Source organism: Falco biarmicus, chromosome 16 (genome assembly GCF_023638135.1).
Source record: "Falco biarmicus isolate bFalBia1 chromosome 16, bFalBia1.pri, whole genome shotgun sequence".
NCBI lineage: Eukaryota > Metazoa > Chordata > Aves > Falconiformes > Falconidae > Falco > Falco biarmicus.
Genome location: NC_079303.1, coordinates 3127363 through 3140395, shown reverse-complemented (window position 1 = coordinate 3140395; position 13033 = coordinate 3127363). Strand labels below are relative to the sequence as shown.

Below are 13033 nucleotides of genomic sequence, written 5' to 3'. Positions count from 1 at the left end.
CCATTCCCCCAGCGTCCTCCTCCAGCCCCACGGACTGATGCTGACAACACCACTTAACATTTTTATCTTCTTAATTCATGAAATCTTCTTAATAATGGAAAAAAGGGGTCAAAGGGGTCGGGGGTGGGGCAGGCAGAGCTGTGCGTTTCGGGGCAGCCCTGCTCACCTCCAGCAGCCCAGGCTCTCAGCGCCTGCATTATTCATGGACCCCAGGCGCCACAGCGGGAAGGGGGATTTGCCAAGTGATGCTCCTACCGTCTTCCGCACAAAAATCCATTTAGTCAAAACACTCCTTTAAAGCAAGAAATCAAAGCGAGGCGGCGGTGGCCATGGGGAGGAGGTGGCCACTCTCCCTCCTCCAGCAGGACAGCACAGCATCGCTTCCCAACTCAGGCCAAAGTCTGACTCTGGGAGAAAGCAGGAGGCAAGGTACAGGGACCCCTTTCCTCCCCCAGCTTTGTGAAAGGACCAAAGAGGAGTAGGAACAGCGAGGAAAGCCTCCAGGATCAGGGCAACATCTCACAACCAGCTGCTGGAGGCAGCGTGGAGACAGGTGCCCAGTTTAAGGATGCTCAGACGCGGTCCCGTGCATGCCATCACTGACAGATGGCAGCGCAGGATGCAGGGCGCTTGCAGCAAGAAACAGCCTTGAAAACCCAACCTGAGCCCATTTCCAAATCCCCTGTGGGCTGGGGAAGCAACCAGGCACCCAGAGCTGCAGCCTCAGGGCCTGGGAGCACCCAGAGCACCAGAGTTCCCGCAGCGGTGGCAGCCCAGCCCCATGATGACAGAGCCAGCAGCTTCGCAGGGAGGCTGCTAGGAAGAGCCAAGGATGCAATATTCAGCAGCCCGCATCCACGGAAGCGGAGACCGACAGGGAAAGTGAAATGGTGGGGACGTAATTACAGGAGGTGGCCAAGCGTGTCTGGCACTGCACTTGCAGCTCTTTCTCTGCTGCCTGCCAGAGCTTGCTGTAACAAGCCCACCCTGGTTAATAAGCAGCGGCTGCCCCATCTCACCCAGACAGGTCCCAGCGCAGGGCAAGAGGGAAAAATCTCCCACGCAGAACAGGGACACGCAGCAAGAGCAGCTCTGCCAAGGGAAGGATTTGCCGCGGGGCTCGTTGTCCAGCAAACAACCCACCCTCCTGCCACAGGGCCAGGGATGTGCCTGCACCCAAGTGCCACCCCGAGGTGGCCCCAGGAGCAAAACCACGAGGGTCTGCACCCAGTGCCACCCACCAGCCCCATGCACCCATCCCCGCCGTGCATGGCTTGCCTGTGAGTGTATCCCCCCCGACCCAGGGCAGGGCAAAGCCCCCCAGGAGCAACCTGCTGCCTGCACCATCCTCAAGCATGCGGCCGCACCCCTCCCACCGGCATCACCCCCAGCCCAGTGAGATCTCAGCCTCCTCCAGCATCCCCGCAGCTCGCTGGGGGCCGCAGGGACTCTCCTCATTAAGGTGGGGTTAACGCATGTTGTCAAACACAGGTCAGGGTTTAATCTCCACCATTAAGGGCTCGGTGGGAGCGCAGCTGCTCTGGGAAGCACCCTCTTGATTGCAGGTAGCTAATAAGCTTTTGCTGCTGCTAACGTACACCATCAATCAGGGAGCACTCTGCTGGGGCTCCCCACCGAGCCGGCAGCTGCCAAGTGCTGGGCAAGCACAGGCATGGCACGTAGAGAAGGGGGGCTTGGCTCAACCGTGCTGGGAACGGCAACATCCATGTCCCCCGCACCACCACACGTGCTCCCCAAGCAGCCCCAGGCACCCCGAGGAGGGGTCCAGGCTCTGCACAACTCAGCAACGGTGGCCGTCTGCATGCAGCACCTGCACGGCTCCCTCCATGCTCCTGGCCTCCCTAATCCCAGCCATTTAAATAAGATTCCAAAGCCCAGAGTCTTAATTGGCAAGCGGCAGGCTGCTCCCTGCCCTGGGATTCATTATTCATGTCACTTCAAAGCCTCCAGGAACCAACTCAGTAGAGGAGAAGTCATTAGGGACACGGCTCTTTGCCCTCCTGGAGCAAAGCTCCTGCACCATCGTGAGCCTGGTACACTTTGGTCTAACCACAGAGCACAGGATGCCCCGCACCGGGCGGGGGCTTCCATCCTCCATCCACCCACCCACCCACCCTCAACACTGCAGCAGCATGCGCCTCTGCAGGTTGGGGAACGCTCCCTACATCCCATGGCACCCACGGACAGGCCGGCTGGGGAGCGTGGTGTGATAAGGGAACAGCCCAACGCCACAGCATGAGCTAAGGGACAACAGCAGCACTGGCGAGCCCACCCTGGTCCCACCACCCACGGTGTGGTCTCACCTTTGCTGCGGCAGAGCCCTAATGACAGCCATACCCAGATTATCCCACATGGTGGCTGCAATATCCTACGAGTCCCAGTCCCACTGCTGGCAAAGCACCTCCGCTATCAGCTCAGGTGTGCTTGGGGACACTGACCCCCCTTTGTCACCCCAAACCAGCCCCAGCGCATCCCCCTGGTGCAGCCAGATTCTCAACTTGTAAACTTCTGCACATCACTGCAAGGCGGGCATCTCACCCCTTCCCTCCTGGCAATGCAAAGCAGGGAGTGACAGCAGCCCCCCAACCCCCAAGTTTTTTCAGCCTGGTCCCACTTTGGGGATGGTGGGTCCCTCCTTGTGTGTCCTGAGCTCTGCACCATGCATCCCCATCACCAGAGGCTCCCGGCACTTGCCGCCTACCTCATCCCTGGAACAGGCTCAAACGCTGCTCTTCAGTGTTTTGAAATCTCATCAGGCATTATCAATCCGAGCAATTTGAGCCTGCTTTTCAACTGCCTGCATTGCTGGGCTAAATCGGCAATTAATGAATTTGCAATGGGGAAAAGAAAAGAAGAAAAAAAGCAAGTCTTCAGCTCAAGCCTAGGGCCCTGGGCAGGGCACTGGGGAGCAGAAAATTCAGGTTCCTCATGCAAGTAAGTAACAGCACCACGGTCTGTGTCCACGGGAAAGCTCTTATGCCAAAGACCTCATCAGGGACTCGGTGAGTCAAGCCCCCCCAGCTCCTGCAGCCCCTCTGTGGGCGAGCTGCATCTCCTTCCCCCTCACCCTACTGCAGCACTGAACTAAGAAGAGCCAGGACGCTCTGGGATTTTTGGGGAGGTTTCTAGCAGGATTTTGCAGTCTTTCCCCCATCTACTGCTGTGCACAGGGAGCATTGCTCTGCAGTCAGAGGCTGGAGTTCACTGCCTGCAGCAGAGCCCCCCACCCATCACGCAGCTCCAGGAGCCGGGGCTTGAAGTGCCAGGTGAGTCCTGAAAGCAAAGACAGCTTTTCCCTTCATTTACCATAATAATTCAGCTCAGCACTCCTAACCCAAGCCCACACCACAGAAAACACCCAGGCTCCCCGCTTCACTGACCCCCCCGGCCGCGTCTCCCGTCTCACCCAGACCTCACCACTGGCACTGGCACAACGCAGCCGGGGTCGCCAGCCTGTGGGCACCCACAACACACATCAAAAATATTCACAAGCAACATATCGACTCGAGCTGCCTCCATAACCCAGCTTTGGGCTGCGAGCCAGAGCCCGCGCACCAGCCTCGACCACAACTAATAGCTCCTCTTCGCCCGGCCCTACTCCCCTCCCTCCCCGCTCCCACCGAGATGCCAAAACAAGGAGCGGAGGGAAGAGGCGAGGGCAGCGTTATTTACAGGCAGATTTCGGCCAGCAAAGGCATCCAGGCCTGGAGCGTGTGTTTTTCCAGGCAGCGGTGCCCAGTAGTCCCAGTCTGGCTCTGGCTCTCCCCAGTCTCAGCCTGCCGGACACTTTGCATCCACCAGCAAACAGCTCAAGGGCAGGGAAGGTTTTTAGGTGGGGAAACTGAGGCACAGCTCCCTTCAGGCTGTATTGGGGTACACAGCACTGACAATAGCAAAAAGAAAAGAAGCGGGGGGGGGGGGAAGAATAGGAAAATAACTCGGGAAACATGGTTTCTGCCTCCGAGGAGCCTGCGAGAGTTGCAGGACCCAAAGCAACGATGGCAGCAGAGCCTCAGTGGCCAGACCTGTCCCTCCAGCTGCCCTGTCCTGCATGAAGGCATTGCATCAGTGAGAGCTGGGGGTAATTTTTGGGCAGAGGGTGGGATGATACAGTCCAGCACAGAAGCTCAGGGGGTGAGTATAAGCATGCTGGTGACCCTTCATGAGCCATACTATGAAAGGACTTCTCAGGGATGCTCCGTTTGAGCCCCGGAGGGGCCAGAGATGCCACCAGCCTTGGCGTTATCAGCCAGAAAACACCCACAGGAAAAGACTGACCCAAAAGCCAGCCTTCCCGCAGAGCAGGGACCCTTTGGGCTCATGGCATCATGCCACAAAAAAAAACCATCCAACTCTGCGCTGGCTGCTGGATGGGACGATTTGGCTGGGTAACCGAGACGCCGGCAGCAAATAAGAGCCCTCCGGTGAGCCGTGGTAATTGAGTGCTGACTGCACAAGAACAGCCGTCCTCAGGGATGAAAGGGAGCTGGATCACCAGCCCTGCTCTGCCTTACCGCTCATCACACCTCGCTGCCACAGGGCTGAAGGTCACTCGCTTGAACTCCTGCCCACTCGGCTGGGGAGGGAACTCCAGGGACAGGGCCCCACCAGCATCATCCTCCCATCCATCCCAGCTGGGGACAACATCCATGGGACCCAGAACAAAGGCACTCCCCAAAACCAGCGAATAACCAGGATTAGCCACATCCAGGATTGCACATACAGATCTGCCATAAAGACACAGCCTATTTTTGCTTATTTGGGAGCAGCTTTTTGGGTGCAACATCCTGACACATCAACCAAAAGTAATGAACCCGGCTGAAACCAGAAGGAGACAGCCATGAATGTCACATGGAGATGAACAAATGCATCACAAATACATATCAGCCTCCTCACTAAAAAATATAGAAAACTCAGCGAAGGATAAAACAGCAGAGGGGGGAAATGACAGTGTAAAATTGATCCAGACACATGACTAAGGAGTCTTGCGTTTGGCTGGAAATATTACCCTCTTCACAAAACCGAGCGCTGCACATTACGACGCATGGCATAACATGCTGCACTCACCAGCTAAATTACATAAACATAAATCTAATACTTCATTTCCAAGAGCTCGGCAACAGCAGAGATGTCAGCACACCCAGAACCAAAGGGCTGCTGACGGGTCTGCCCATCCACCCCAACAATGCCACGGATTGGGGTCAGGGGGTGATGCTGTACACCAGGGGTGGGAGATGGGGACACTGGAGACACCCCAGTGCTGGCCCTGCCTTGCGCTGGTGCCCAGCGCAAATACAGCTGACACCCACTGCCTTTGCAGGATGCTTCAGAGGAGCAGGATGCTTTGAGGGAAGCACTTAAAACACTTTAAAATGGCCAAAGGAAATTCACCCTTTGCAGGCTGAACACCTCTGCAATGCTAGCACCAAAAAAAAAAAAAAAAAAAAGCATTTACTAAATAAGGACCAGCTGGCCATCGGTGCAACCACCAGCAATCACCAGGAGCCAACAGCATAATTGCCAGAATAATTGCAATATATAAGACGTGCCAGTATGTCTTGGTAACCCAGGGCCAGCCTTGGCTGCAGGAATAACCTGTCCCCGGGGTGAAATCCTTCCCTCCCCGCCAGCGGAGGGAGTGGGTTTGTGCCTCGAGCAAAAACACTTTCCACTGCGACAGCGAGGGCTTTAGCATGAGGCTTTGCTAAAAATTGAAACTGAAGGTCAAGTTGATAATGCATCAGAAAGCAAACAGCTTGAATGCTAACTGCTAACTACAGCAATGAGCATTATTGCCTGATGGAAATAAAAACTGACTCTGAAGGCTCAGGCTTGGCATGAAAAATGAAGCAGAGCGAGTTCAGGAGGAGAGCGGGAGATGCTCACCCTGATCCCCGGGTCGGGTCAGAGACCCCCTGCGCTGCCCCCGCCGCTCTCCCTCCTGCAGGGCTCTTTCTCCCAGCATAAATACCCCCGACCAGGTAAACTCCATCGCTTGACAAACTGCTGGCAAGCCCTCGGCAGAGGCCAGATCCTCAGTCAACCGACAGCCCTTTTACATCACTTTGACATGCTGGAGGCACCTTGAAGCAGCAATAAATCGCAGGACCCTTCATGCTGCTGGAGAAATGCAAATGAGTGCCAGGCATATACAAACAGGCTATGAAGGAGAGGCCAGATTCTTCACCTGCTCCTAGTGGCTCTGTGCTGGTGTAAAGGTATTTAGTGTCAGCAGAGCCATCTTTAGGGGGGAAGACAGAGAAATGAAGCAGGTGCAGCCCAGCTCCTCCTCCACCCTTGTAGTTGCCACCACAGGGGGCAAGACTGGGAGATCTTCAAATAAAAATAAAATTAAAAAAAAAAATAAAAAAAGAAAAAGCATGTTCTTGGTCCAACCTCACCATTATTCACAGCCATGGAGCCCTCTTCCATGGGCAAAGCAGTGAGGGTGAGACCCCCCGGTGCTCCTTCCCAGGGGAGATGCTTTGGGAAACAGCTTGGAGCCCACCCAAGTGAGAGCTGCTGCCCCGGCGCCCTGACTCCGGCTGATAAACGATGGCTCTTCTAAATAAACGTATTCCTGCGGCGTGGCATTACTGCTGATAACACATAGGCTGCACTTACGCCGCTGTTATACTGCAATTACAGTGGAATTATGCTTTTTGATAACTAAATTATCACTAATGCACATAATCGTTGGGTTACGTGGATACACAAATTACAGGACTGCCTCAGCCCCAGATTAATACACGTGCATTTCGACTCCATGTACACTTGTTTACTCTGCAATTACACTGTCATATCGTTAACCATCTGGTTATAAGAATTTGCGGTAACCACAGGTATCCGAGAGAAGAAGTGCTCGCGCTGCAGTAGGGCCACCAGTCACAACCACCGCTCCTTACTGGTGCTTAATGGAGGAGGAGCGTGGCTTCCAATCCTGCCTGTGCCCCAGCCCTCTCACCCCAGCCATGTGCAGCCCAGCACCCCGGGGAGCAGCACCATGGGTGCTGGAGCAGATGCAGAGCATCCTCCAGCCCTGCTTGCTGCAGGATAAGGGCACAACAGAGCCAGGCACAGGCTAACGAAGCTGCTTCACCCTGTCACACCCCCCACCCCCCCCCTGTGTCACCCAGCAGTCCCATCAGCCCTGCCCTGGGCATCTCGCTGGGCAGATTCTGTCGGCCCAAGGCGGGCATGGAAACTCCCTTTTTTTGGGTGGAAAAATGCTGGAAATAATGCAAAAATGCCCCCACCTCCCCCAAAAAAGGCTGCTTTCCCTTACTGCTCCTATAGTCAGATGAGAATCTCATTATCAGCACTAACCAGCTGGGGCTGCTGTTTGCATTTACAAACCCTGGGAGCTGTTAACATCGCCATAAGGGCAGCCCTTTGCTCGCAGCCCTTCCATGGGGCACCCCACCCTGCAGGGCACCCCTGGACCCACGCACCCCCCCCCGGCACCTTTGCATCTGCAGATCCACGTATCATCCCCTGCAGCAACTCGCCGTCACACCCGACTGCGCGGACACAACCCCAGCTCGGCGCGGGCACCCCAGCACTGCTCACACCTGCATCCCCATCCCAGGGCACGAGCATCGCACCCGCCTGTTCCGAAGCATCCCCACACGCTCCTTCTTGCTCAACCACAACCCCGTAAAAATATTCTGCTTTTCAAGTTAAAATCCTGAAGAGCAGTTTCCAGGTTGAATCCCCAGATGGGTTTCTCTGCATATTAAAAGCACAGCCGGTTCCCAGTGCCAGGGCGTGCACGCAAGACAGAATTAACGCTGTTCCTATTTATAGGGCTTTGATTAGGAGCTCGTCACCTAGAAGTTTTTATTCCCTTTATCCATTTATAAGGCCGTAACACAGTTTGACTAGCTCCAGATAGGCTGGTGTCCCACCGATTTTGCCAGAACTTAATGTGCCATTCAGATACAGTTAAGCCAGTAATAGGCAGCAGCCTGTGCACTGCAGGGTTTTAACTGCCTCGGAAAACACTCTTTAGCTCCCATCCCACCCCGTGCACACGATGCTGTGGAGGCGAAGTGATGATGCCGGAGCCAGGAGGGACCCTGGTGCTGTGCCGGTCACTCCGTGGGGTCTCAGGGTGGCTCTGCACTCATGGTGATAGCACCCATAACAGCGATCCCCAGGGCTCCTCACCCAGCCCAGCCCATCCAGGGTTGATGCTCGGCCACCAGCGGGTACCCACAAGCTCCTCTGCCATTCCCAAGGCTGCTAATCCCCCCTAAGCATCCCAGTGCTCCTGTCAGCAAAATCTTTCTGACTCCAGACAAATCCTCCCAAAGAGTTTTGCTGAGCACAGACTTTCCGCCTGTCCAAAGCCTATAGACAAATTAAAGCACCTGCCCTCGAGGATAATTCCACTAAAATTGGGCGAAGCACGCGGTGATGCCAACTTTATTTTCTGTTAAAACCTGGGAGTATTTGTAAAAGCCTTTTCTTCTGGAACGCGCCCAGCACCGTGGCTCAGCCATGGAGGAAGCTCAGCAGATCTGAGGTCTCCTGGCAAGCAGGGAATGGGATCTCGAGATGTTTTCCAAAAAGAGCCAGCAGCAATAAAGCAGCCTGCCCTGCAGAGTGGAGGCAGCTTGGGATTGCTGGTCCCAATCCTTGCTGGAGAGTTTGGATCCTTGCTGGCCACCACATTGTCCTTGCAATCAGCAGGGCAGCCCCAAAACCCACACTGCCCCAGGGCTGTCCCCAGAACCATGCCACCTAGCCCTGCTCGTGCGCCACAATCACATCGCAGCTCAAGCCGAGAAGCCCACCAGATGCATCCACCCATCCCCAGCCATTGCCTTTTCTCCTCCAGCCCCAGCTGCTCCAAAGCCCACACCAAGCTCCCATCCCAGGAGAAACCTACTCACCATCCTCCCTGGACTTCTGGATGAAGGCTTCCACACCGCTCTCACCATAGCTGCCCTCGGAGGCCAAGGTGGAGACGTAGTTCCACTTAAGGGCTTTGACGATGTCTACCATGGCTTGAGCCTGGTAGGTGTCAGACGGGACGACGCGGGAGAAGAAGTCATAGCGGCTGTTGTCACTCAGGTCCGGCGCGGTGGAGGCGTAGCTGATCTGGGGGATCTGGGATGGAGGGGGCAAGACAAAGCATCAGGAGAAAGAGGTGATCTTCACCCCACTGCAATGCCCTCACCTTGCCCATGCTCCCAAAGCCCTGCTCTGGAGAAGGAAGGGGTGGAAATCAAGGAAGACCACCGGGTAGGTGGGAGCATGTGCCACTAGACAGGCATGGGATGCTCCACAGCACCCAAGACCAGCACCTTATGGAGGAAGACTATGAAGTGGTGGGTGATCAGCTCTACTGGGTCTTGGTGGAAACCCAAAGGCTTTGATCCAGTAGCTTCCATGCATAATTGGGCACAGGAGACACAAAACCACCCTAACCCATGCCAAGACACACATCTCTGCACCCTCCAGTCCAGCCCACACAGAGGCCAGCAGGTCAGAAGGACTCCAGGATCTGCCCAGCAGGTCAGAAGGACTCCAGGATCTCCCAAGGAAGAACAGAGCCCAGCCCCAGGGCAGAGCAGACACCAACAAGTCCCTTCAAGGTCCACCATGGAGCTGGGCAGTCCCAGGCATTGCAAGGAGAGGTTCAGAGCATCCCAAGCTTTCATTGCTGCATGTACCACGCCTGCCTGCCTCCCTGCTTGCTTTGACCTCCCCCCCGTGCTCCGCGGGTGCCAGCCAGCACGAGAGCTGTGGGTACCTCTGGGTGCTGCCTGGGCAAAGGGGACCAGCACCACGCAGGGAAAGCCGGTTCCAACCCTTGGCCACGCAGGCTAGCTCAGCCCCTGGGGACATCGGGGCTCAGGGACCACCTGAAGCTCAGGGACACCCAGCAGGATCCCCAGTTGCCTGAACATCGAAAGTACCCAACATGGGAGACGCCAAAGAGAAAACCTTATTTCTGCCCTGGACAGCACTCCCAAGGTCTCCCCTTGGCTTCCTGCCCCAGGAAGGACAGATCCCACCCCACCCCACCAGGTCCCATCCACCCAAGCCATAAATAAGCCCTTTAAATTAACCTGAGCCACCGCACCTCGCGCAGTACATTAGAATGATTTAGCACCGCAGGATCATGCAATGCTTAACACTTACACAGCACTTTACATCTCCAAAACACACCACAGATGTTAATTTATCTTAAAGATGGAAAAGGCTTATTAAATTATCAAGCCCAGTTTCTCCCCACCAGCCTGAAGCTCCCTGCCAAAGGCAAACCGAGCACCCAGACAGCCCCGTCCACCACCCCCTCGCCCCCCCACCCGAGCAGGTACCTCTCCAGGGTGCAGCCCCACACATTGCAAGGGCTGGCAGAGCCCAAAACCTGGGGAAGGTGTTAAATTCAGCCGGGATGCGCCCAGAGCCACAGGGCAGCAGCACAGCAGAGACATCGACAGCCCTACCCGGAGCGGGCACGGCCGGTGGCAGGATCCAGCCACCCGCTGCCCTCTCACCTTCCTGCGGATGCTGCTTCAGTGCCAGGACCAAGCAAACGGAGGAGGAACAGCCCAGGGCATCGCCGACCCCAAACCACTCCATGGCTTGGGGGCAAGCAGGCACCGAGCAGCAGCCCCCGGCTCTCAGAGGGTTTTCCCCCCTCTCCTGCTCCCGCTAATCCATTTAGGAATAATTCAGTAATGGCAGCTTGCAGGAGCGCAAATGCTGCCAGAGCCACAGGGGACTGCAAGGGATCCCAGTAATCCTCTGGGCTCAGCAGGCTCCTGGGCGATGCCAGATGCCTAAATCAGCTTCGGCCTCACCCATCACCAGTCCCCGTTAAGCAATTAGCCAGATCCCAGCAGCAGAAACACCTGGGTGGGCTTGGAGGGGACAGGGAGAGGTTTGGAGGGGGGGATCTGTGGGAATCCTAGTTGGTGTTATAAGACCAAGCCACCTTACTGGGAGCCCAGCAGGGTAGCAGCATCCCAAGGATGGGGAGACGTGCACCAGAGTTACCCCACGGACCCTCCCAGGTCTCCCAACCCTCCCAGGACCTCCTCCATTCTCCTCCGCTCCTGCTCCCAGGCTGCACCGCACAGTTTCTCCTTTGTTTCTCCGTTATTTTCCCCTCTTCCACTCCTGTCTCTCTCTCTATTAAAATGCAATACCAGTGTTATAAACTCACGACTCCACCTGAATGCTAAAAGGCCCCCAGAAAGGAGCAGCCACCCTTCCACCTACCTGCAAAATAAAAGATGAAAAAAAAAAAGAGAGAGATGGAGGAGGAGTGGGAGAGGAAGGAATCTTTATCAAGACACAAATAGGATTACTCTGTGTGACAATCTGCTTTGTGCTCCTTTCCGAGGGGCTGTGATCTGCTCGCTGGGTATCTGTGACCAGGAGCCGGTACATGAGACTCGATTAAAATTCTGCTCAGCAGGTGAGGCGCTCGTCTGGCAATCATTCATCCTGGGGAGGGAACGGGGCGGGGGGGGGGGGGGCTGCTCCGCGCCTGCTCTCCTTGCCAGGATCCTTCCTGCCTTGGCTACAGCGGTGCCGGGCAAAGGATGGACACGGGGGCTTGGGATGGAGGTGATGCAGGCAGCGTACCCATGCAATGAGGTCAAGTGGGCATGGAAAGCAGCAGTGCCCACGTCAAAGGAGATTTTGGGGGGCAGGGATGCAACCCTGTCTTTCCAGAGGATCCTTTCTCAATGATTTTTTTTCTCTGCAAAGTGGTTTAGTTTAAACAGATCCCTGCCTCCTCAGCAGAGCGCTGGTGATGGAGACTTCCCAGCTGTTCCCCCATTCCACCGCGCATCCCATCCAAGCTCGGACAGCTGGGGCACATCTGGCTTTAACCCCCAGGCTGCCCATCCCACCGGAATCTCTGCTGGAAAATGAAGCCTAGAAACTACCTGTTGATCTACGGGCTATAAACTGGAAGCTGTATTTTAATAAACAAATGGAAAGAGCTTTTTTCTCTTATTCCTCTGCCTTGGATGGAAGTGAAAATAAAATACCAGTTCTCAAACGACCATTTCATAGACGACTTCTGCCTTTTTTCCTCCCCTTTGCCTTTTTGATCTCCTGGTCTGCAATAGCCCAGCTCCTGGCACCAGCTATTTTCTCAGATAAAAGACAAAAGTCCTTTTAGGTCCGTAAAAGCAAAATGCAGGCAGGGAATTCAGGGTTCTTAGAAAGAAGAAGGATGTAGCGGGGAGGCCAAAGCTGGAAATTTGGCCTCTCAGCTGCATATTTGGGCACCGGTGGTACCTTCTCTGGCTCATCTCCAGCCTGGGATAAATACTGGGGCGGGGGGGAATCAGTGGGACCAGCTCTCCTGCACCTCAAGACTCCTTTGTCCCATCAAGAGTGAGGAGTAATGCCAGAGCAGGGGGTAAAACCTCCTTCCTCCCTTTTTTTGAACCAAAAAACAGGGTCAGCATCATCCAGAAGCACCCCCAGCCTGCAGAAGTGCCCCTCAGGGTAAGAGAGCAGGCGAGAGCCATGGTCGGGGGTGTCATCCTGCTCCTCCCAGCCCCTTAGGTCAATGGGCTGGTGTGATCGACCTCAAACCCACTGCCAAAGCACCTGGATTTCATACCGATTTCACGAACACCGAGCTGGTGGGCCATTTTTCCTACAGCGGTGGACAGAATCCCTCTGGATTGGGGAGAATTAGGCAAAGGCGGTGATTTCAGCACGGCTTAAACCATCAATCTGAACATCAGCCCGAGCAGCCAGGAGGGAAGGAACCAAAAAACAAATGGGCCATCGCGTGGCCAGAGCCTCACACACCAGTTGGGAGCATCCCCATGAGAAGGGGCTCCTGCACCGACCCCCCCACACCAGGAGCAGGGTCAGAGGCAGCTAATTCCCTAACCACACTTATTAATTTCATGCGTATCTTCTGCAAACCTCTGGTTCACCGACAAGATGGAATTGATTTAATTAGAATTTCCATCATCGAGCCATTTGGACAGCAGCTTTTAATTAGGGAGAGCGTAAAGCA

The 13033-nt window shown here is 55.4% G+C and overlaps 1 protein-coding gene across 1 annotated transcript in view; it reads right to left on the bottom strand.

Moving 5' to 3' along the window:
- GRM4 (glutamate metabotropic receptor 4) overlaps nt 1-13033 on the bottom strand; it is a 53593-nt gene that overhangs the window by 25914 nt on the left and 14646 nt on the right. Inside the window, 1 exon segment of the mRNA XM_056361839.1 lies at nt 8919-9135. Within this exon segment, the coding sequence (XP_056217814.1) occupies nt 8919-9135 (217 nt within the window).